The 23952-nt window shown below is 63.6% G+C and overlaps 1 protein-coding gene across 7 annotated transcripts in view; it reads right to left on the minus strand.

The window, feature by feature from the left end:
- The window catches only part of OSBPL5 (oxysterol binding protein like 5), a 75400-nt gene continuing 51448 nt past the window's right edge, over positions 1-23952 (minus strand). For 6 of the 7 annotated variants that reach the window (XM_078057630.1, XM_078057631.1, XM_078057633.1 and 3 more), the window contains exons 3-22: positions 21870-21952; positions 16789-16869; positions 16410-16511; positions 15189-15392; positions 14419-14503; positions 12529-12700; positions 12076-12271; positions 10786-10973; positions 10092-10173; positions 8674-8772; positions 8204-8300; positions 7509-7607; positions 5660-5757; positions 5130-5219; positions 4895-5031; positions 4281-4466; positions 3953-4079; positions 2866-3034; positions 2189-2291; positions 1-1223 (exon numbers count right to left, since the gene is read on the minus strand). In XM_078057630.1, coding sequence (XP_077913756.1) covers positions 1085-1223; positions 2189-2291; positions 2866-3034; positions 3953-4079; positions 4281-4466; positions 4895-5031; positions 5130-5219; positions 5660-5757; positions 7509-7607; positions 8204-8300; positions 8674-8772; positions 10092-10173; positions 10786-10973; positions 12076-12271; positions 12529-12700; positions 14419-14503; positions 15189-15392; positions 16410-16511; positions 16789-16869; positions 21870-21952 — 2537 coding nt within the window. In that variant the 3' untranslated portion in view covers positions 1-1084. The remainder of the gene's footprint in view (positions 1224-2188; positions 2292-2865; positions 3035-3952; positions 4080-4280; positions 4467-4894; positions 5032-5129; positions 5220-5659; positions 5758-7508; positions 7608-8203; positions 8301-8673; positions 8773-10091; positions 10174-10785; positions 10974-12075; positions 12272-12528; positions 12701-14418; positions 14504-15188; positions 15393-16409; positions 16512-16788; positions 16870-21869; positions 21953-23952) is intronic. The other variant, XM_036067775.2, reaches the window with a different exon arrangement.

Below are 23952 nucleotides of genomic sequence, written 5' to 3' on the forward strand. Positions count from 1 at the left end.
TGTGTGTGTGCCGTTTATTTCAAGGCCTGGAGCACAGACACGTCCCCACATTGCCGGCAGGGAACGAGAACGTGGATACAAAATCTGGAAAATGGGACGGTGGGTCCCGATGGCACCTCCCCCACGTAATTTAAGGCTCGGTGTGTATCTACAGGTGCGTGTGCAGATGCTCACGCACACACGCGCACACGCACGCACACACACGGCGGCACTTGACACACAAACAGGCGAGACGCCAGACGCTGCTTGCAGCCTGCCTAAGATATTGCAATTGCGTTTATTAAAAAAGTGTAAAACGGGAGGACCGTGCATCAGTCCCAGCAAAGTGGCAAACCTGGGCTTCCCCGTCCCAGGGAGTGCCGGGGCCCGTGCGGCCGCCCCCTGCGCACCCCTGCCCACGCACGCACAGCTGTGCCCGGGTACAGGTGTGCCCGCCCCCCTTGGCACGCCCAGGCTGTGCAAGGTGAGGGTGGGTTCCACTGGTGTATCGTGGGGGTCCCGTCCACCCAGCACAGAAGCAGAGTAAAATCCAAATGTTCCCTCCGCAGTAGCTCCAGTCTACCCTAGAGTCCGAGGGAGGCCACTCTTAGCGTGACCCGGGCAGCATGGGCAGGCTCTCAGGACGGACAGCCCTGTGCATCAGGACAGAGGAGGCTCTGGGAACCTCTGGGACTCGCGGCTTGCTCCCCCAAAGCTCCCCACTCACCCCGGCTGGGGAGTGACCGCGCAATGCCTGGGCAGGCAGTCCGCCCCCGCCTCCGACACTCCCACGGGACAAGTGGATGCTGGACCGGGAACGAGCAGGCAAGTTGACCAGGGAGCGAGAGGCATGACGAAAGCTGCACTTGGCTTTAGCATTAAGGCCGGCACTGGGTGGAGGGTCCCACAGGGAAGGTCAGCACCTCCCGTGGAGGAGCCGGTGTGGCCGCCCAGGTCCCTCCTGCTGTCCTCCTGCTGCCGTGGGCCCCTCTGTCCGCAGTGGCCACGCTCGCCATCTCTCTCTGCCTCCCCGGGCTGGCTGAAAGTGCTAGGTGCCTGGGAGGGAGAGGTGGGCCTGGACGCCCACGCTGCCCCCAAAGGGCTCTCATTTGAGGATGAAGTTAATGAGCAGCTGACACGCCAGGAACACACAGAGCAGGAACCAGGAGCGGGGGTTCTGCAGGAGGCCTGGCGCCGGCACCTGCCTGGCCCTTGCCGTGGAGCTCAGCATGGCTGAGAGGTGCCTGCAACGACAGGGGAGGATGGTGGCTGAGCCAGGGTGAGCGTGCATCCCTACCTTCAATGGACGGCTTAGTACGTAGGGGTCCCCGGGCACAGATTCCAGGGAAAGGGGTTCATGGCTGGGGGAGCTGGGCCTCTTGCAGCCTCTTTTCCACTCGTGCTGTGACGGGCTGAGCTGGACCACCCTGCCCCAATAGTCTCATGTTGGAGTCCTGACCCAACAGGTCAGATGTGACTCTATTTGGAGAAGGGGTCTTTAAGAAGCGATTCAGTTTAAGTGAGGTCATGGGAGTGGGCTCTAATCCAGGGTGACCGGGGTCCTTATAAGAAAAGGACATCAGGACACAGACCCGCACAGAGGGACGACCCCGTGAGGAAGGACCCAGGGAGAGCACGGCCATCCACACACAAGGAGAGAGGCTTCGGGGGAATCTGGCCCTGCCCGCGCCTGCATCCCAGGCATCGGACTCTGGGACTGGGGGACAGTGAACGTCTATTGCATAAGCCCCCGTCTGTAGACTATGTCAGGGCCACACCCAGGACACTCGTATCCTCGCCCTGGACTCTGGCTGCACTGTGTGTCTGCAGAAATGTCTGGCTGTTCTGGCTCTCTGCTTCACGGCTGGCCTCCTCTGCGGTGCCAGGGGGCTGACTCACTCTGACTCCAGTGCGGCTGGGCCAGCCCATGCCTGGACTTCCGGCCCCCAGCTGCTGTTTCCCTGTACAGAGCTCAGGGGCCACCAAGCATCACCGGCTCATCCTGTTTAAGCAAGACCCCCTACAGTGTGGCACCCTCAACTCCCCCCCCCCCCATCTTCCACCGGCCTGCCCAGGGTAGAGCTGGCTGCCTTCTTCCTGTCTTCCATCCATCAGACCCTCTGCAAACCCCCAGGGTTCTAGTTCTGAGTGATGCATGGTCCCCCGGCCTCTGCAGCTCCCTGGCCCCGTCCCCGGGAGCGACACTTACCTGTGCAGCTCCTGCTGGGCCTCCCGGATCGACAGGACGGCCTCGTGCAGTGCCTGCAGCCGCCGCGCCTCCTTCCCGCACCGTGGGCATGGGCTCCCGCCGCCTGGGATGTCCGGCCACCGGTCACGGGACCCAGGGGACAGGGGGTGGAGGAAGAATCAAAGACGAGCCGGCATGTCCGGGGAGCCGGCACGCGGGGTCCCGGGGTCGTGCCCGGCTTGGGCCCCTGCCCCACCTCTCGGGAGCCTTCAGGTGAAGCTAACAACACGGGGAGTCGAGGGGCAGGCATAGAGGGAACCCCCAAGCTCAGCTGCCCTCTAATAAACCCTGGGAGATAGAAATGGCAAGGCACAGCTCATGCACCTAGAGACGGGGACAAAGTCGGGGAGGAGCCGGCACACCCGTGAGGACGACAGGAGGCACAATCAGATGGTCAGACAGAGACGGACACTAGCCAGCCCTGCCCCTTGCACCAACCCTGCCAGCCAAAGGGGGCGCCACACCATATGAGTGCGGGGCTGGGGACCGCTGCCCTCCGCAACCCTGGTCTGCCCCTGGGCTCAGGGAGGCGTGGAGGACCCTGGGAGGACGGTCAAGGTGTGCCATACACCTGCCCAGGGAAGGTGCTTCTCTGGCCTTCTCCCACCCTGCAGAGTAGCCGGCCCGGGAGGGCTCACCGGGAATGAAGTCGCTGCCGTCCCCCTCCTCCTCCTCCTCCTCTTCCTCCTCCTCCTCCTCGTCTGAGAGCTCTGGGCAGGACTCGGGTGTGGAGCTGCTCTCGGTGACCTGGCTGTGGCCAGAGGGCTGGTCGCTGGCCTTGCGGAGCCGCCGGTCTGGGCCAGGCCCCTGGAGAGAGACGAGCCACTGCAGCCGGGGGCTCACCCAGGTCCACCACAGCTGTGCCCGCGGGGACAGGATGTGCCGGCCTTGGGGACAGGGCCGCTCTAGAAGACGTGGCTGTGGACGGTTCTGACTCGGGGGCCATGACAGCAGGTCCCGTCCCACCGTGTGAGCTGACAGCTAGGCCTCCCCCAATGCTGAGGGGACCTCTCCAGCGGGACCTCCGGTTGTTCCCCAGAGCACAGAGGTGGCCGAGCGGTGGCTGACTGGAGGGGCTGAGGGGGATGCGGGGGCATCCAGGTGGGTGGGCGCCTGTGGAGGGGGTGGGGCCGCCCGGCCTGAGGGGCTACAGCAGGTGGAGGGGGACACATCGGCAGTGAGATACCGTGACCCTTGCTTGCTGGCAAACTGGGGCCACCGGGCAAGAAGGGTCATGCCCGTTCTGCCCGTGTGATCACTGGCCTCCCACCATGTGCAGGGGAGGCAGCTGGCCTCACACAGAACCTGTGGCCTCCGCCCACGTGGCACCAGGGAGGACACGCCAGGCTTCCTCACAAGTTGCACCCTGGTGTTTGTCTCAGGAGACCTCTTGCAGGCCTCCTGGAGCCTCCCCGCTTCCCGCCCTGCCTCCCCTCAGCATCCCTGCAAATGCGGGCTCCTCCTTCTCCTGGCTGAGCAAGCCCCCAGGCTGCCCTGAGCCTCAGCTTCCTCCTCTGCAGACTGGCACCGTGTGCTCTTGGCACCACGGAGGGCGGCTCCAGGGAGCAGGGGGCCCGGCTGGGGGGGGTGAGTGCGTGGGGGGGTACCGAAGGGGGAGGGGCAGGCAGGTAAGGGTGAGGGTGGGAGAGACGGCCTCACCTACAGCCTGACAGTCCCCTCCTACTGCTGAGGTTGACCCCGGGCAGGGACCCTGGGGGAGCTGACCTGGTGCCTGGGCCCCGGGCTGCCCAGGAAGGTGGTCTGGTGGGCCATGGTCTCCCGCCGCACTGTGTGCAAGACCCCATCTTGCTCAAACTGGGCGATGTCCTTCAGGGGGTCCCAGGGGCTACGGCTGGAGGGTCCAGAGGGCGTCTGTTGGCAGGGGCAGTGGCCCCTGGGAGGAGGGGGCCCCATCTCGGCCCAGCCCCAGCTTCCCAGCAGTGGCCAGAGCCCCAGAGAGGACCTACTGCCGGGGCCGGCCAGTGAGCCCCCACAGGAACCCCTCCTCTCCCATCACTCGCCCCTCCAGGGGAGCCCCCCCCGCCGCACTCACTCCTCGTGCTGGTAGCGCCACTCCTGGGTGGCGGGGTCCAGCCGGAACAGCTGTGGTTTCCAGGGCACGAGGTTCTGCTGGTGCTCGCGGATCCGCTGCCGCTGCATCTCCTCCAGTGAAGACTTCTCCTGTGTGGCCTTGTGCTGGTCGCCCTCACCGATGGCCCTGGTGACGTGCTGCCAGAGCCTGGGGGTGGGGCACGTGCTCTGAGCAGGTGATCTGGACAGTCCCACCCCCTGGGGGCCGGAGGGGAGGCTTAGAGAGCAACCTCCACTTGCTTGCCTCCAGGGACAGGGAGCTCACTCTCTCCTGGGGAGCCTAAGTGTCTTAGAGCGCTGGTTATTCAAAGTGAGGTGGTTCTCCTCAACCTTGAGCTCATACCCCCCCCGGCAGGGTACTCCCTGTGGAGCAGCTGGGCATCTGCTGTCCCCAGGCCTCATTCCCTCTCCCTCAGCTGCCCCAGCAGGACATGGCGTCTGTCATGGGGGGGGTCCCCTCTGGTCCCCCCCTCCCTGCCAGGGACACCCCAGGTCACGCTCGCTGCACGGAAACCCTGCCCAGCCACGCCAGACCTGGGGGTCTGGGGATCCGGCGAGTGCCCGCGGGCACCTCACCTCTCCGACTCCAGCTCTGTCTGGTCTTCCAACAGCACCGTGTGCCTCTTCAGCCTCTGTCCCCGGACCTCCCTGCTCGGGTTCCAGAAGAGCTCCATGCTTCCTCGGCCCTCCTCCTTGAGGAACACTTCTCGGTCCTGCCCCAGATGGCCCAGGCAGGAACAGAGGGGTTGGCCCCGCGCTGTTCCTATGCCCGCGGGCCCGCCTGTGCCTGCCCCGGACGGCAGCCTCTTACCCAGTGCCCGCGGAGACGCGCGACGACCTCCTCCCCTGACGTGATCTTCCCCGAGATCTGGTTGGTGCTGGTGCTGCCCCCAAAGAAAGGCTGTGGGGACCCCCGAGACAGCGCTGGTGAGCGGCCGGCGGCCTCCCCAGCGCCCTGGCGCCCGCAGTGAGCCGGGGAGGAGGAGGCCCCTTCCTCACGAGGTGCCGGCTCTCAGCCCCCGGGATGTGGGAGGCCGGCCTGGATGGGACCCAAAGCTGGAGGCTGCCACACTTGCCCAACGCCTCAGCTTGAGCTCAAGGATGCAGGGGGCCTACCAGGCCTGTGCGCCCCATGGCTGGGAAGGGGTCTGGGCCTGTCCTGGCTCCGCTGTGCGGCCTGCAGGAGCCCCTTCCTCTCTCTGGGCCCTGGCTGTGCTACGGAGATGCCAAGAGCTGCCCCCTCCTGAGCGCATCTGCTCCAGAACCATCCCTGGGGCGCGGAGGGGGCCCCCCCGGCCCGAGCCCACTCTGCTCAAGGCCCTCCAGTGGCTGAAGTGCTACCTTGAGCTTGAATTCCAGCTCAGCTTGGAAGTTGGTCTTCTCACACTCGATGGTCACTCTCCCGCCCAGCTCCATGGTCATGGCGCCATACAGGATCCCTGAAACACAGTCTCCTGCTCAGTCTTGGCACTGCATCCCCACACAGCACCGCTGACCCCGAGGAGGCCAGTGTCAGAGCCTGGGGGAGAGGACAGGAGCCCCTGGGGGCAGAGTCTCTGGGATGGAGAGGAGCTGGTGGGGGCGGGAGGCAGAACCCGGCCCGCGCATGTTTCCTCAGTGACCCTCTGCCCCCAGGGCCTCTGCCCGAGAGTTGCTCTGTCCAGGGAATGTCCTGCCCTTGGCAGGTTCCTTCCTCCAGGACACCTTTTCCAGGCTCCCAGGGGCCCCACTGCCCCCATGAAACGCTCATTACCATCTGTCATTTGCTCTGTAGTTCGGGCCCCAAGGTGGGCTTCTCCATCTTCCCTGCTCGCTGCTGCGCCCAGGACTGGCCCGGCGTGTTTGTTTAAACTAATACATGCATTATATACATATTTATTAAAGATTACACTCATCTATTTATTTGACAGAGAGAGAGCACAAGAGCAGGAGGGAGGGGCAGAGGGAGAAGCAGGCTCCCCGCTGAGCAGGGAGCCCGATGCCGGACTCGATCCCAGTACCCCGGGATCATGACCTGAGCAGAAGGCAGACGCTTAACCGACTGAGCCCCCCAGGCGTCCCTAATACAAATACTTTTTAATTAATGAAAGAAAGAACGAATCTTCTGTTTCTTGCCATGTGGAGGACTTAATCTAACTAAAGAGAAGAGCTGTGTGTATTATAAAACACTTGGACGTGTGGGATAGAATGAAAAGATAAGAAAGGCAAGCCCAGGGAAAGAGCAGAAGGGCTGGGAGTGCCCCCAAATCCCGCCAGTGCACAGGATGGGAGCCCCACGGTCCTGCGTGCGGCTTGCCCGGGGAGCCGTCCAGGATGCTCGAAGTGGGAGAGGCAGCTGGAGGGCAGGGGGTGCGGGGATCCCGAGAGAGAGAGAGAGAGAGAGAGAGAGAGAGAGAGACGCCAGCTTTCTCTGACTACACCTGCTTTTGTAGTTTCGAACTTTGGATCCAGGTAAATACTGCATTTCCATAATGACCTACAAAATGAAATCACAAAAGCAACTGGGAGCAAAAGGAAAATGAAACAAAACAAAAAGGAAGTGGGTGTCTGCCTGGTGGTGTGATACTGGAAGGGGGTTATTCTGCCGAGTTTACAAATCCTATTGGGGTATGCTTAGGACAAATCAATCCCCAAAAGGAAACAGCTCGGCTTGGGCTGTTTGCAGCCTCGGCCTCTTGGGGGTAGGGCTGGTTAGTGTTACTCTGTGTGTGTGAAGTGGCTAAGGGAGAGTAATGACAGCCCAGAGTGGTGTTGTTTACAAAGGGGCTTTCCCGCCAGGGTTGGGGGTGGGGAGGGGGGACGCAAGGGGAGAGGGGGGAGACGGTTCAGCTGTCAGGCCAATGGGTTACAGACACCGACCCTCTTGGATCCGGATTGGAAACCTGTAAACTCATGATCCATTTTAATCTTAAAAAAAAAGATGCTTATGTTTCTTTTACTGGAAAGTTCTAGAAACAATGACAAAACCACTCTTAAGAAGCAGATCTGGTTTGCGGTCTGTGACAGGAAGTGGGCTCTTGTGACAGGAAGTGGGCGCTTTGAGTTGAAAACATTTTGTCAGACAACTTTCCAGGCTAGGAAGTCATCAAAGAGCCAGGGTGAACCCTCAACAAACAAACAAGGGCAAGAGCGTCTCCGCTGAGGGTGCTGGCCGGGGCTCTGCCCTCCTGGGGGGCAGGGGGCCTCTCACCTTTACAGTGGGCGTAGGGCATGGTGAGGGTATAGTCCTCTGCCAGGTTCAGGAAGGTGAGCGTGGCCTTGCCATCCAGCAGAGCCGACAGCGAGTTCCCTGGAGAGATGGGGTGGTGGTGGGTGGGACCAGTGAGCAGACACGGGACCTCAGGACCTGGGGGCCCACCCCCTAAGTCACACGGTCTGAGCTCCCTTCTAGCAGGTGCAAAGCATTCCCGGTCCCTCCAGCTGGGTGACCGTGGGGCAGCTGGGCCTCTCACCTAAGCTGTGGGTCACTTCACCTCCCTGACACTCAGATTCTGGAAAAGCGCCCTGACCCAGGGCACACAAGGCCCGGCTCCCAGGGAGGGCTTCTGAGGCTAGAGGCTGCATGCAAACCCCTGCTCTGATTGTCACCCCCCCCACCATGGAACTCCTGTGGCCCCGGAATGGTTCCGCTCTGTGCTGACACAGCACGTGTGATGTGGCCGGGCCAACCGCGCAGCAGGGTCTTATCACGCAGGTTTTCGCCCACAAGCGGTGCCCCCCCTATGGCTCAGGGGTGGGGGGCCCGCGGGCTCTGCCTGGCTCCAGGTCCCTGACCCGGAGAGGTGGGGAGGGAGAGAAACCTGGCCACCGCATCCGGGGACCCAGTCCTCCCCCCATCTCCCCCAGGCCCCGGGAGATCCCAGGGGAGCCCCGCCCCCCACTCACCGTAAAACCGGGACTTAGCCGTGATACTGCCGCTAATGCAGAAGCCGTCCTTCCGGTTGCTGATGTGGAAGGCGGACACGGGAGGGTGGTGGGACACCTGCGGGCAGAGAGGCACTCTGGAATGGCCCCGGGGGAGGAGAGAGCCCAGCTCCCTGATGAGCAGCCCCCCTCCCCCTGCCCCACCTTGTCCCTCCAGGCCCCTGGAGCGGCGTGGGGCCATTCCCGCTCTCACTGCTGCCTAGGGAAGCGGACACTGAGTCGTGGGCCTGGTGGCCATCTGCAGAATGCCCTGGGGGGACGGGATGCACGGACCCCGCCCGAGGAAACCCTTCCTGCTGTCACAGTGCTGGGCCTGCATCTCCTGGGGGAATCTCGATGGGCGGGGGGGGGGGCAACCGGAACGCGCACAGGGCTCAGACTCTGCCGGCCGAGGAGCCCGGTGTCCAGCCTGGGGGAGGCGGGGGCCTTGCCTGCTCCGCTATGTAGAAGGTGTGGCTGTTGGTCTGGGGATGGAACCAGCAGCAGCGGAAGGTCTCCCCCAGGATGGGGTTGTAGGGCTTCTTGATCCCCTGCAAACAACGAATGGAAAGCTCATGTGAGGAGCCAGGTGGGCCACGGACCCACGTGGGATGGGGTGTGGACCGAGGGGCAATGTGGGGGGCTGGCTGCCCACTGCCCACACCCCCAGGTGCCCACAGGGAGGCGGTCTCTAGACGGGAGGGCCTGGTTTGCCACCAGCACCTGGGGACCGCACCCCACTGTGCTCTGGGGAGAACATGCTTTGCCCATGGTTCACATTCTGAGGGGCAGCCTATGAGATGTCCTGTCTGGCTCTTGGCTCCCAGGGGGCCCTGAGACCCTCCCCAGGTCGTGCTGTCCCTGGACTTTGGACAGAATTGGTGCACAATCTGTTCAAGGCCCCAGTGACTTCTACTGACCGTTTCATAAAATCCCAAATCCCGCAGGCCTTCCCCCCTGTCCCCTGCCTCCCCTTCAGCCCCGCTCACCACCTTTCTGCTCCCCAAATGGCCCAAGTTCGTCCCCACTGCAGGGGGAGCAAGCTCTCCCCCACTCAGGAGAGCCCTCCTTCTGGGGCTCAGACCCCCTGATCTGGTCGGAAGCAGCCGGCTGCCCCTTCACGCCACCCGCCAGGCGCACCACTTCCAGCTGTGTGTGCGCGCGCGCACGCGCGTGTGAATCTGTGTGTGCGTGTGCACGCGTGCGCTTACCCCTGGAGATGAGGCTCCGTGAGCACTCAGTGCCTGCAGATGCCCAGGGAGGCCACCTGCTGCCGCCCTTGAGAGCTGCGTCTGCGCTCGGGCCTGAGTGTGACTCTGGGCCGTCGCTCGCCCGCCCCTGCCTGGCCCTGGGCCTCAGGTCCCCACGTGCACAGTGAAGTGGAAACAGAATGATGCTTTCACACTAGCACAGCCCAGAACCACCGGCGCCACGGTGGCCAGGGGAGGGGGCAGGGCTGCGGGCCCCTCCTCTCACTACTTCCCCCCTCCCCCCAGCACCCTGTGCTCAGCAGAGCCTGAGTTTTGGGTTCTCAGAAAGGTTTCTATGACTACGAGACACACCATGAAAACCACAGGTCCCAGGGTCCCCTCCAGGTGCAGGGTCGAGAGCCCCTTTCCCAGCACCGCTGTGTGTGGTCGCTGTTTCTCTGAGGTGTGGAGGTCCCGCTTGGGCCCTGCAGGGAACTGGGACCACCCCTGTGGGCCTGGCCTGGCTAGGAGGACCCTGGGTGGTAGGTCAGGGCGCTGCCCCCATCTCCGAGGACTGGGGGCCACGACGGGGACCGTGTGGGGTCAGGGTGGCCCCAGGCTCTCCGAGGGGCAGGGAGGTATGGGGCCGGGGGGACGGCGCGCTGGGCCTCCCTTCTTACCTTGGGCTTCTTGTAGAAACCAGACAGATACCACTGCAGCACCAGCTTGATGCGGCTGTAGGCGTCCCCCTCCAGAGCAGCCCTGGCACAGCATGGGAGAACGACTCATTCCGGGCCGGGTCCCTGGCCACCCTCTTCCCTGTCCTCCTTCCATCCCGCCCTCCACCCACTGGTCACGGGCCCCTCCTGTCCTGCCCAGCCCCGGGGCCGTGGGGAGTCTCCCACCCTCCCACAGGGACCCGAATTCTCCACCTAACCAGAGGGCCTGGGCAGACAGGGCGTTGCTGGCTCAGGGCTGGCAGGGTGCCTCCGCCTTCAGGAAGGCCTCCGGGAGCTCCTCTGCATGGGCTCTTTCCAGCCTTTCCAGCCTTCGGGCTTCAGCTTTAGGGCACTGAGGCCAGGGCCCAGAACTCAGGACACCAGAAGGTGCTGGGGGCTGCCCCACACTCACCTTTGATGGTGGGGCCCTGACCTGACACGCAGCTGCCCTCCCCCCCACCATGAGCGGCTCCTGGTCTTAGAGACTGGGCCCACTAGCAGGCTGAGCCAGCAGGGACCATGGATGGAGCTCAGCCCCGGGCCCCAGGCCCCTCCGGAAACATCCATGGCCGGGGGGGATGGGTAGGGGCAGGGGCCAAGGGAGGCTGGGGTCTGTGGTGTGCACGGGTGCGTAGGGCACCCCCCGCTCGCTCACCTGGACAGCAGGTCGGCGTGGTAGTAGTAGTCAGAGAGCTTGTCGAGGAAGGAGCGGGGCTCTAGGACGAACGTGGGCAGCACCACGCGGGACAGGTCCATGCCCGGCCGCAGCTGCCTCAGCAGGACCCAGATGAGACTCTTGTTCTCTTCCGACACGGTCTCTACCTGGGACGCCTGGCCCAGCTGCTGGCAGAGGGGCTGCGGTCGGGCCCCAGCTCCGCGCTGCCCGGGGAGCCGCCGGGGGGGGGGGACAGCGGCGGCTGGCTCTAGCTGCAGGAGGTGCTCCTCCGCGGCCCAGCCCCCGCCGCCCGGCCAGCCCGTCCTGCCCTGTCTGACCCCTGCCCTCCCTTGGCAAGGGTCCCAGCCCCGCCCAGAGGGGCCCGTGCGGGCCCAGGCCAGCTCCTGAGGAGGCCTGGAGCTGGATTCGGGCACAGGAGGCACGGTGTGTCCGGGCTGCCCGTGCACCCCCCTTCTTGCTCCCTAGGCCTCCTCCTTGCAGTGGCCCCTGCCGTGGGCGCCCCGCCTCACAGAGGGGACAGCTGACTTGCCCGAGCTCACAGAGCTGGCGTGAGGCAGAGGTGGGATGTGAACTCAGGGCTGTCTGTGTTTGTGGCCCGACGGCAGCCACCCCCAGGGAGGAGCAGGATCCGTCACCACCCTGCTGGGCCGCCTTCAACAAGTTGCTTTGCCTCTCTGTGCCCGCACGCCTGTCCTGAGGTCTCCTGCCGGGTCTCCCCAGGTTCCCCTGTGGAGCCGAGCCTCGTCTGTGCTCAGCCTCTGAAGGGTCCCTCGGGCTGCCCGCTCTCTGCCTCGAGCCCCTCGCGGGCACCATTTCCCCCCATCACGGGCCTGTCCCTACTCCCAGCTGCCAGCCCCACGGTGCTGTCAGAGGTGAACTGGGACCCGTCCGTCCACCTCCCATGTGTCCTGAACCCGCCACCTGGCCCTTCTCCATGGCTACCTGGGACCAAGGCCTCCGGGGAACTGCTCCTCCCTAGCGGGCCCCGGGCTTCTACCTCCGCCCCTCAGCCTTCTGAAGGCCTCGCCTGGACTCCAGGGGTCCCCGCCTAAACCCCCCCAGTGGTTTTCCCAACACCCTCAGCCGAGCCCTCACGGACCACCTGTGCTCCCCAAGTTGTGGCCACCCTGATCTGCTCCCTAGCCCCCGGGGTGCTACAGGGCCCCCCACCGCCCGAGGGGCCGGCCAGGCTCTGCAGGCTCCGTCTGCTTCGGGGAGGCCGGTGAGGTACAGGGGGACACCCAGCTCTCCAGGGGGGCGGGCTCTCACCTCCCCGAGCTCCTCGTGGACCTGCTCCACGTACATGGTCCCCCTTGGCACGGGGCCCGCCAGGGTCTCTGACTGGGCGCTCCCGCTCTCGTTGGTCTTCCCGCTGTGCTCGTGAGTCTCGTTATCCGACTCCTCGGCGTTCTCTCTCTCAGACTTGTCTGAGAAAGCATCGTTCTCCAGGGAGGACCCGTTCAGCCTGGAGGGGCAGATGGCGCCGTGGGTCCCCGGTCAGAGGCGCGGCCCGGGCGCCTCTACCCCTGGGGAGTGAAGGAGGCCTGCCTCCTGATCTGAGGTTTGGGTGGCCAGACTCCACGGTGCTTGGTCCCCCCGCCCACATACAAGGAGACCCCACATATCAGTCCCAGAGACAGCCAGGGTCCTGGGGGTCCCCAGCAGGAAGGAGACCTGGGCTTCTGGGAGGGGCCAACCCTTGCCCGCCACGCCCCTGCTCACGGGCACAGGTCCTGGTCATGGATGGCGGCCGAGGGGGGCAGCCCACAGAGTGAGGGGGGCGACGCGTCTGGCGAGGATCCGGGCTCCCCGTCACGGCCCTGCTTGCACGTGCTGAGTCGCAGGAGGCTGGAGCATCGCAGGGCCAGCTCCAGGGCATCCAGCCAGCAGCGGCCTGCAGGGCGGCACAGGGTGAGTCCACTGCAAGCCCAGGGAGGCCCCCCTCTGCCAGAGACACCCCTGTCCCTTCCCCATCCTCCTGGGGCATGGGTACCGCTGCCGTGTAGGTGTGCATGCATGTGAGTGTGTGTGTGTGGGGGGGGCAGATGTGAACAAGGACGAGGCCTTAGCCGGCAGGCCCGAGTCAGAAAGAGATGCGTGCCTGGAGGAAGATGCCCTTCAGAGGATGCTCACGGCACTCCCTCAAGGTCATACCTTAGCAAGACTCAGAGCCTCAATTCCACCCGGACACCCGTAGCTTCTGTATATGGAGTTGGGGAGGAGGGCCCTACGTCATGAGAACTGCCTGCCACAGGTCTCAGGGGGCATGGGGGGCTCCGCGGGCCTGTAGCACAGAGCCGGAGGGTGGGTGGCAGGCTGGGGAGGGGGCTGGAGCGTCGTGGAGGGAGGGCTGGCCAGGGCCTGAGAGAGGCAGCTCCAGAGGGTGGAGAGTGGATGGACCAGGAGGGCAGTGGGCGACCCGAGGCAGAGCCGGCCAAATCCTCCCATCCCTGCTGCCTTCCCGGTGGAGGCTGCCAGAGGGTTCGACCAGCACCACCTCCGTGTCCCCGGGGGTGTTAGCAGCTTTGGGGACATGTGTCCACCAAGGTGCCCCCCGATGTCCCGGTGTGATGACTAATGGCGGCCCCTCCACTCAGAGGCATTGCCCTACTAAGTGTTCTTCTGGGGAGCACAGCTGGGGCCTGGCATGGGGAGGCAAGCGTTTGCAGGGATAGTAGCCCTGGTTCTACAGGGTTTCACTGCAGGCCCAGCCTGGGCTGAACGTTCGTGGGGCAGAGGAGGGGGTGACAGGAGCAGGCCCTGCAGGACACCCCTGAGCGGGGCACGCTTCGTGGTTACCACAAAGGACTAGACACTCTAAATGCTCTGCATCCTTTGAAGCCCCCTCCTCATCCTCCAGGAAGCCCACCCTCATACCCACAGGGGCTGTGGGCCCTCCCTCCCTGCTCATGGCCCCCAGCCCATCAGGAACCCAGCTCATGCCTCAGCCCCATCGGCCTCGTCTGACAGCTGATTTTCTCTCCCCCGAGACTGCGGGCTCCCAGAGCGCGAGCGGTCCCTCCCGGAGCGTGGACGTGGCGTCTGTCCACCAGGGGGTGGTGTGGCACCAGCGGGCGGGCCACCAGCTCCGGGCTCTGGGCCCTGAGGGCCTGGAAGGGGGCAGCCACATTTACCCGGAGCAGCCATTGGAGGGCGCTCCAACAGCGTGCACTGCATCTGGGGCACTTCGGATTCCCCACCCAGGCCTGGCCCTCCTTGCTGGCAGGTGGCCGGGGCCCCGTTTTTGTCATACATTACATGTAGATGGTAACGGGAGAACCCACCGATTCATTGGTGCCCAGCAAGCGCTTGGCGCACAGTAGCTGTGATCTGAGGACTTTAAATCAGGTCATCAGGTTGTCCTGACAAGTGGGGAGCCGGGCGCTACTATTCATGGTTTACTTTGGGGAAACTGAAGCTCAGGGAGGTACTAGCAAGGGTCAGGCCTGCCTGGCCCGAGCCCGGGCTTGTCCCGTGGCATCTGGCCATCTCCTTTCTTGGGGGGCAGTGGAAGGGACTGATAGTGGTCATGTGCACCGGTTTGTAAGTCGGCCAGGGCGCCCATGTCGTGCGGGGTCACCAGGGAGACCCGCAGGGCAGGCGGGGACTCACCGTCTGACTCAGAGGCAGCCCTGAAGATCAGGTAGCTACTGGGGAGGGGCTGTGTGATGGAGCCCACGCTCTCACCCTTGGGGCCCTGGGGAGACAGAGATCCGGTGTCACCTGGGGGGGACACCCAGGTCACGCAGACTCACGCAAACCCCCACTGACGCACACGTGGCCGCAGGCCCGCCAGGCACCCGGGAGCAAGAGAGGAGAGGGAGCTGGTGGCTCCGTCCGCGGCTCTCTGGCTCTGGAGCTCCCCCTTTTAGCATGGCCAGAACCAGCACACGCACATTCAGGATGCCCACTTAAATTCAAATCTCAAGAAAGAATACAGCTTTGTCCAGGAGGAGTATAGCCCATGCAATATTTGGGACATACTTATACTAAAAAGAACTATTCGGTGTGTGTCTGAAATCCTAATTTAACTGGACATTCTGGATTTCATCTGGTAACCTGACTTCCGTTGGTCCTCGGCCGGGCAGCTTCCAGTTAGGAGGCTGGGTCGGGGAGGTCTGGGCTGGGAGCAGCTGCTCACACGGCCCCGTCCCTCAGCCCCATCGAGGATCCACCTGGAGGGCCAGGGACCACATCTGATCCCCAGCCCCCAAGGGACCCACCCCATGGCCCCCCGCAGTTGGGTGGTGATGGGCCCATCCGGAACCCCAAGGTTTGCCTCCTGGCCGCCCCCCAGTGCCGGCCTCCCACACGGTGTCCACAGGCCTCACTCCTCCCCGGGGGCCCGACCTCCGTGACCCCGGGGTGCCCCGCTGCCGTACCTTCACGGCCCAGACGGACTGGTCCAGCGGGTGGAAGAGCTTGAAGCAGAAGCCGTCCTTCTTGGAGGGCCGCTCGATGAGCTCACAGCAGTGCAGTAGGACCGTGCCTACCCACTGGCCCACCTTGGGCGTCTTGTAGATGAGCAGCACCCCCGGCTTCAGCACGCACCACAGTCTGGTCCAGCTCTTCAGGGTCCCCCGGATCTGCGGGGAGGGGCGCCGCTGTTGGGGAGGCCGACACCCCAGGGGCACCTGGACAGTGTGGGGGGCGGCGCTGGGTGGCGGGCAGAGTCCTCTTTTAGCTTGTACGAGGGGCGCACAGATGCTAGGGAATTGTACAAGGAGCGCATAAATGACAGCGAATCCAGAGAAAGACACTGAAGCTAGGAACGGATTTACTGGGGAGGCTCAAGGCCAGAGTCAAGGCCCTCCGGGGGTCCCGGGAGGAGCCAGCCACAGACGTGACTGTCGTCAGCTCTGCAAATCGTGAAACTTGTCATTTCTTTTCTCATTCCAAAGAAAAAAATTCACTTTTGTACCTCATTTTTTATTCATAATTTTGTGTGGGGGAGAAAAGGAGCCCATGGGGGCCCAGGTCCTCGGCAGATGACCCGGTGCTGATAGGCCCGTCCTGTTTGCCCTCTGAGGCAACCCCAGGATTCGGCAGCTTTCCCTCCACCACGGGGGGCATGGAGACAAGTCCCCGGGGCTCAGTGAGGTCTGAACCCCAAGCCGAGAATCCAGAGTGCAGCCTCCCCCGCTCTGTGCCCCAGCCCAGGGCTCTGTGCGCATCCTGGGACCCCATCTGCGGGCCAGGACCCCCACCTCAACTGGACATAGGATCTCTGCAGATTTAAGGAGGTGAAGATGAGGCCACATTGAAGTGGGGTGACATGTGGACACAGACACACAGGGGCCACGCGAAGGCAGAGGGTGGAGGGGCGCGTCCAGCAGCCCAGGGAAGCCTGGGGCCCCCAGAAGCTGGAGGAGCAGGAAGTGTCCCCCCTTAGCGCCTCCGGAGGCCTGGGGCCCTGCCCACAGCTCGATGTCAGGTGCTGACCTCCGGAACTGGGGACAGTGGGTCTCGAAGCCCCCAGCTCATGGGCCTTGGTCAGGGCCGCCGCAGGACGCTGACACAGATCTCAGTCCCAAACACGCCGAACTGCCTCCTGACTGTGGAGGTGGCCAAGCCCGGGACACCCACCTGCCCGCCCCGCTTACCTTGAGGCTGTCAGCCATGATGACCACGCTGGGGTCCGTCAGGGCGCTGAACAGCTGCTTCGTGGCTCGCTTCTTCTCCTGCCGGTAGTTCTCTTTCTGTGCCTGGACCCCGGGCACCCAGCGGGCAGGTCAAGGGACAAGGCCCGGGCTGGCCCCCGCCCCGGCTCCTCCCACCTGCCGCGCCCCCACGGTCCAGCCCGGGGTGGGGGGTGGTGAGGATAGGGGCAGGGAGAGGAGAGGAGAGGAAGTGGGGGGCGGCGGGGAGGTGGCCAGGGTGTGGCCTGCCCCCTCCCTTTGGCAGGCTGGGGTGTGGTGACCTCCCTGGCCCATTCCTCTGGCACATGACATACTTGTGTCCCCTTCCTGGGCCCGTGCGCACCTTGAGAGCTTCCTTCTTGGTGACCTTGGCTGTTGGGGACACACATTCCTTGTCGGACCCGTTGTACAGCCTGTATTCTGCCTGCAAGAGAGACTCAAGTGGGGGGCAGAAGGGGCATCAGGGTGCGGTCTGGGGCTGCAGAGGCCTGGGGGGCGGCCGGGGGGGCTTGAGGTCCGAGAAAGGTGCTCCTGTCCCTCACCGCGCAACACCCTCTGTTCGGCTCACCAGCGATGCCGGGGGTGGGGGGTACAGGGATGGAGGACTCAGGGTAGCCAAGGACAGCATGTGGGCGGGAGCTCAGAGGTGCCCAGGAAGCGTCCACCCCAGCCACCATGTGCCCAGCCTCTGGGCGGGGGGCCACACTGCAGTGCGGACTCTCCTCCCTGGTGCCCTGGGAGCTGCTGAGCACGGGTCCCATGCCCGGACGCTCTCCGGGGCCTGGCCACGGCTGCGGGGAGCCAGGTGGACCGAGGAGAAGGCTGGACGAGCTCCGTGGGCCGAGAGCAGCAATCAGGGGTCTGGGGCTGGAAGGGGCCGTGGTCCTTTAATAGATGGGGAAACTGAGGCCTGGGGGTGGTGAGGGTAGCCAGGAGAGGAAGCAGGATTAAGGGGCTAGAGGCAGGGCAGAGCAAAGCATGGCCCGAATCCTGCCCTCCGCCTGTTTTTGTTCAGCCTGTGAGCTCGGAATTGTTTCGCATTTTTAAGTTGTTGAAAAAAAGTCAAAAGAATAATATTTTGTGAGACATGAAAATCATGATTCGTGGCTCCTTTTTCTGTGACGGCAGCGTGAATACTTGAGACAGAGTCTGGGTGACGGCGAAGCCGCACAGACTCGCTCTCGGACTCGCCCTCAGTCCTTTCCAGAAAGAGTCGGCCTGCCCGGCTCTGCTCTCCGGGCGGCGTGCCCGGGGGGTCCTCGCCAGCACCGCCCTGAGCCCCCAGACAAGGGAGGAAGGCCCGGTGGCCTGAGCCCCCTGGCCTGCAGGAGGCATGGGCCCAGTCATTGTCCCATTTGACCGACTGGGAAACTGAGGCCCACGAGAGAGGGTAAGCAGCTCCCCTAGGCTGCGAGCCAGGAAGCGGCAGGGCTGGGACTTGCATCGTCCAGCAGGCTGGTCATCCCCACAGCGCCGTGTGCCAGGCACGGCGTCGGGCACTGGGTGTGGAAAGCAGGCCACCCACGAATCCCAGAGCTGCCACAGCCGGGGCTCACTCATCCTCCACGTCCCGCAGATGAGGAGACTGTGGCTCAGAGAGGCTCAGAACTTGCCCGGGGTCACACAGCTCACGAGGCGCCGAGCTGGGACTGACCGCAGGAGGGATGGGGGTGCGGTGGGGACTCTGCTCTAGAAGCAGTCTTGGAGCTGAAGCAGAAGTGTAGGCCAGATGCTGTCCGGTGGCAGGTCTCTGGGGGCCGGGGCTGACCCATAAAGGTGCTCCCAGCGGTCCTCCTGGGGAGCGCCCCAGCCCCCTTCACACAGGCTGTGCCCCCAGCCTGGAATGCTCTTCCCTGTTGCGGGGAAGACCCTGCTCCCTCCTCAGGCCCCACCCAGCCACTCCCCAGGGGGAAGACACCCCCCCGCCCTGCTGGCCTCAGACCTGAGGACGTACACCTGCCCTTGGCCGCCCAGCACCTCCTGAGATGACAGCCACGCGGACCGGGCTGCTTGTCGTCTACAACGCCCGCCAGGGGCAGGGACATCCCGGCACTCCCCAGGCATGGGAGCGGGGAGCCTGGTAAGCATCTTGCATGAATGAATGAGTGAATGAGTGAGTGAGTGAACCTGAGGCCCAGCTCTCTTCCAGGTGTGCTTGGGGCCTGGGGACCTAGGGGCCTGGAGGCGGGATGGAGCGTCTGTGCCCTGCATCCCCGTGGGTCTCAGTCCCGCAAGGCCACTCGGGCTCCAGTCACTGCAGCCCTGCCCGCCAGCTCTTCTGTCCTCAGGGGCACCCCGGGACCCTGCCCAGCCCTGAGCCCCTCTGCGCCCTCCTGCACGCTGCTGCACATCAAGACACAGCGGGATAACACAGTGCACTCACGCTCGAGAAGCACGGCTCAGAGCCAGGACCCCCAGTGTCTGACCACAAACGTGCAACCTCTGAAAGTGACTTCAAGAAGCCGTTTAGGACGACCTACAGAACAGGAGCCGCATTTGCAATCACACACCTGACAAGGATCTGGTGTCTAGCATATATAAAGAGCTCTTACAACCCAACAACAAGGACAAACAACATGATTCAAAGATGGGCAAAGGACCTGAACAGACATTTCTCCAAAGGAGTCCTACGATGGTCGAGAAGCTCTCGCACAGATCATCAGTCATTAGGGACACGCAAATCAGAACCACAGAAAGACACCACCGCATACCCACTGGGACCACTACAACAGCGATTAAGGAAAAACCCAGAGAATCTAAGTGTGGTGCGGTTGTGAGAAAGGGGAGCCCTCCCTTGTTGCCGGTGGGGTCGTAAAACGGTGCAGACGCTGTGGAGGGGAGTCTGGCAGCTCCTCAAGAAGTTAAATACAGAATGCTTGAGAATTCCACGTGACCCCGGAGCGACCACCTGGCCCGCAATCCCGCTCTTAGGGGCTCCAACACGGTCACCGGAGCTGAAGAACGAAGACAGCCCAGATGCCCACCAGTGGGTGAATGGACCAGCCAGGGGTGGGCCGTCCACACCTGGGATATGACTCAGCCCTAAACAGGAGCGGGGCACGGCCACATGCCACGACACGCGTGAATCTCAGAACACGGTGCATGATTCCATCGCCACGAAATGTGCTGAACTGGTAAGTCCACGGACACAGGAGGTGGTGTCAGGGCCGCGGGGCTGGTAAGGGGGCGGGGAAGGCTCTGACGGGGTTTTGGGCTGGGGGACGGGAATGTTCTGGAACTAGACAGAGGTGGTGGTTGCACGGCATAGCAAACGCACTGAATGCCCTCGAACTGGGCACTTAAAATGGCTGGTTTTAGAATATCTGAATTTCACCTCACAAAAAATACAGCATCTCTATTAGCTTGTGTCTTTTCCCAAGCTGGGTCTCTCAAAGCAGCCCCAAGTCGCCCTTAGGAATCTGGGGGTGTATGGAGCTTTCTCCCCCTGCCCCCGGGCTCTGACGTGTTGCAGGTTTAACTCGTTTTGTCTGGTGCGGTCTCCCCCCCCCCCAGGACACCGCGCTCTCCTCACGCCCTCCCCCTGCACCCACGGCCCTGCGTGCGGCTCAGGCGCCGCTCAGACCTAATTACCAAATGGATGGGATCTGAAGTTCGAACCAAGTCACATGTTTGTGATGGTGTTTGTATGTTATATTGGGTTGTAGAAGGACACAACTATGTTTTCGGTGTTTTTATGCCAGAAGCTTGTATCTTGAAAAAATAAGTAACCCAAGTGCCAACTGACGGATGAATGGATCAACAAAATGTGGTCCATCCAGGCAATGAATATTCCTCAGTCTTAAAAAAGGCAGGACACGCTGACACCTGCCACAGCGTGGATGGACCTGGGGGATGTCATGCTGAGTGAAATAAGCCAGTCATGAAAGGACAGATACTGCAGGATTCCCCCCACATGAGGTCCTTAGTCTCCAGATTCACAGGGAACAGAGAGTGGACGGTGGGTGCCAGGGGAGGGATGGGGGTCGGTGACTCAGGGGGACAGAGAGTGGACAGTGGGCGCCGGGGGAGGGATGGGTGTCGGTGACTCAGGGAGACAGAGAGTGGACGGTGAGCGCTGGGGCTGGGGGAGGGATGGGGGTCGGTGACTCAGGGGGACGGAGAGTGGACGGTGGGCACCGGAGCTAGGGGAGGGATGGGGGTCGGTGACTCAGGGGGACGGAGAGTGGACGGTGGGCACCGGAGCTAGGGGAGGGATGGGGGTCGGTGACTCAGGGGGACGGAGAGTGGATGGTGGGAGCCGGGGCTGGGGGAGGGATGGGGGTCGGTGTCTCATGAGACGGAATTTTGTTTGGGGAGATAGAATGTTCTGGTCATGGACGGGGTACAGCTGCGCAAGAGTGGGAATGTGCTGAAGGCCCCTGAGCTGTGCGCTTAGAGATGGATAGGTCGGTAAATTTGGGGCATGTCTATTTTACTGCAATGAAAAAAAGAAAAAAAAATTAATTAAATAAAAATAAGTCAGTAAATAAATATGCCCTGGTTGCTCCTGCAGCAGTTGGAAGCCCTGGGGCCCAGGAAGGGAAAAGGGAAATGCAGGCTCCGGAGTGGGGGGTACCCACCAAAGGTTTGGTTTCTTCTCCACCTGAGGCAGACATGGGACAGACCATGAGAACCACAGCAAGCCCTCCTTTGATGGACGAAGGCATGAGGTCCCAGAGGAGTGAGGCAGTCGCTCGGGATCCCACGGGGGGCGGCAGGTGGCTGGGCAGGGGTGAGCCTGGGGTCTGTCTGCACTGCTCCCCAGCCCCATCGCCAGAACCCAGAGCCACCAACCTCCGTCAGCATGTGGGGCCACGGCTGCCCTGGCCTGAGACCCTCTGGGGGACAGAAGTGTGTGCCTAAAACCCTGCAGGCGGTGCCCGGGGCCTCGGCACGCTCCCTGGACCCAGGTTCTGCCTGGAGGGGCACAGCCGGGCCGGAGCCAAGAGGGGCTGGCCTGGGAGGCGCGCAGGGGGTGGGGGGGGGTGTGCGTGCATTTCCAGAACTCAGCACCCCTCTGCAGAGGGACGTACCTGGTGGAGGGAACAGCAAGGCAAAGGCAGAGGGAGGGAAGGCTCATCCCTCGGTGGTTTCCCTACAACAGAAGGACTCCAAGGCCTCCTCTTACACTGTTTTCTGTCCCTAAATGCCACTGGGCAGCCCACAGCCCTTCTCCAGTGCCCAGCCTCCCTGGACTGTGTTATGCCAAGAAGGGGGCTCCAATAAACCAGCTAACAAGCACTGTTTGTGACTCTGTCCATCATCCCAGCCTCCCCAGATGCGGGGTTCAGAGCTGCCCCTCCTGGCACATGCGGGCTGGGGGTGGCAGGCTAGGCCCGGTGCCCCTGTTCCTCCCCACAAGCTACTTTCCATTGTCCCCTGGGCAGACTCCCTGTCCGAGTCCTCCCATGGCCAGGCTCTTACCGGTGGCCCCTTTGTGGCAGAGCCTGGGGTCGGGGGCCCTTCATCCCTTGGCAGCGATGGGCCATTGGGCTCCATGTCCTTCCCTGCAAGAGAGGGGCCAGAGTGGGGACCAGGGCACGGCAGGAGGGCCAGTCCCTCCGGCTGGCCGCCCCGAGTGAGACACGGGCCTCCTGGGCAGGGCAGGAAGCCAGCCGAGAGATCTAACAACACCAGCCAGGGTCCCTGCAGGGAGGGACCCAGGAGTGGAGGCCCAGCTCCCACGACCTGTAGGAGGAGCCCAGGCACCTGGGGCACTGGTGCAGCATGTCTTTGGGGTCCCATAAGGCCAGGCACCCCCCTTTCAGAGGAAGAATGCGATGTCCAGGTTCCGAGGCACATGGCGGGTTCAGGGTGCCTGGACCACGGCTGGCCTTCCCTCTCGCCCTGACCCTCTGGAGCTGGGCTCTCGGAGGGAGGTAGCTGGACACGGTCCCTGCTCCCCGACCTGGCAGGCGTCTGGATTCAATCTGGGAAACAGTCACCCTTCCCTAGCTCCATCTGTTTTGAAGAGGGTTTCCAAAGCTCGGGTTTACAGGCAGGGGGACGAGGGATGGGCTCAGACCTTACAGCTTACTGCTGGGTCCCCGCACTGGGAAGGCGGGGAACCATCCTGGCGGGGCGGTGAGGACAGGCGCCCACAGAGCCAGCCCTGGCGGGGGCTCTGCACACCCACTCCCCGGAGCCCTGGGAAGGGGCTGGGGGCTGGGGGCTGGGGACGGAGCGCCGTGCTCTGCAGAGAAGCCAGCCTGAGGAAATGGTTCTGTCCTCAGGGACCCAGGTTCCCCTGGGGCAGGAAAGGCCCTGGAACAGTGGCCACTCCAGGGGCCACGGCCTTCCTGCCCCAGCCGGGGAGGCCTCCTTGCTGCCTCCGCTTCTGCATCCGCAAAGCTCCCTGTGCCCCGATACCCAACGCCCGGGCTTGGGGGTGAGCAGGGGGCTTTCTGCACTTCCAGGGCGCCCCTCCCTCCAGGCCCCTGTCTTGGGGGGCTTGTCCTGCAGCTGTCACCTCCGTGTGGGTGCTGCCTGCTGGCCTGGGAGGACCGGGGGCCCATGGCAGTCGGAGGCGGGCACCGGTTCATCTCCTCCGTCCACACCCCCCTCCTCACCCCTGCCCCCAGGACCTGACACTCTTCTCCTCCTGGAGCAGGTCCCTGCCTGCTGTGTCCTGCACTGCATGGGCCAGCCGCCCTGGGGACCAAATACTCCTGAGGCTGGCCGCCCACTGGGACTGTCCTTTCCCTCCCCCTGCTCCTGAGAGGACGCGGCAGCAGAGACGGAGGTCGGATGTATTTCCCCAGGCGTCCCGTGCCCCTGGCCCATGTCACCTGACGAGGCACATGCCATGTGGCCTGTTTCCATATCTGCTTGTGAGATTTTGGGTGGGAGGTCCCCAGAAGCCCCCCAAGTCCTGACAGTGTGTTGGTCTGAGGCTCTCCCGGGGTCTCCAGGGTCAGGACGGACGCTGCAGCCGGGAAGGGCTCGGGCATCTCTGTCCTCCTTCCCAAGGCAGGCAGCGGGCGAGGGGCAGGCGGGCTGGAGGAGGCGAGGTCTCCCAGGACGGGAGGAAAGGCAGGCCGCTCTGGGGGCAGGAGTCACAGACACGCAGGGAGCGCTCAGCTTAGACTCTGCTGGGCGGCCGGTGAGGAATTAGGTGACGGCGCAGGGCGCACCTGGAACCGGGAAGGCACCCTGTGCAGGGGACCCTGTGCCCTGTGGGCTCAGTGCTTCATCCACCAGAGGCATGAGAGCCCCCGTCTGGACTGTTCCCTGTCAGAGCCCGGGACTCCTCTGCAGCTAGGAGGAGGTACTAATATCCCCATTTTACAGATGAGGAAACCGCCGAGCCCGAAGAGGTCCTGCCCCTGGCCCAGGGTCACCCAGCCAGCAGAACTGGGGCTGGGACTCAGGCTGCCTGCCCTGAGAGGCTAGGTTTGGGACTGCCCCACCACACTGCCTCTCCAACGACCAGCTGCCCCCAGAGCCCGGGCGAGGGAGCCCCCTGTTGACCTCCACGGCCAAAAGGCTGTCACCTGGCCCCACGGGT

Source organism: Halichoerus grypus, chromosome 11 (assembly GCF_964656455.1).
Source record: "Halichoerus grypus chromosome 11, mHalGry1.hap1.1, whole genome shotgun sequence".
NCBI lineage: Eukaryota > Metazoa > Chordata > Mammalia > Carnivora > Phocidae > Halichoerus > Halichoerus grypus.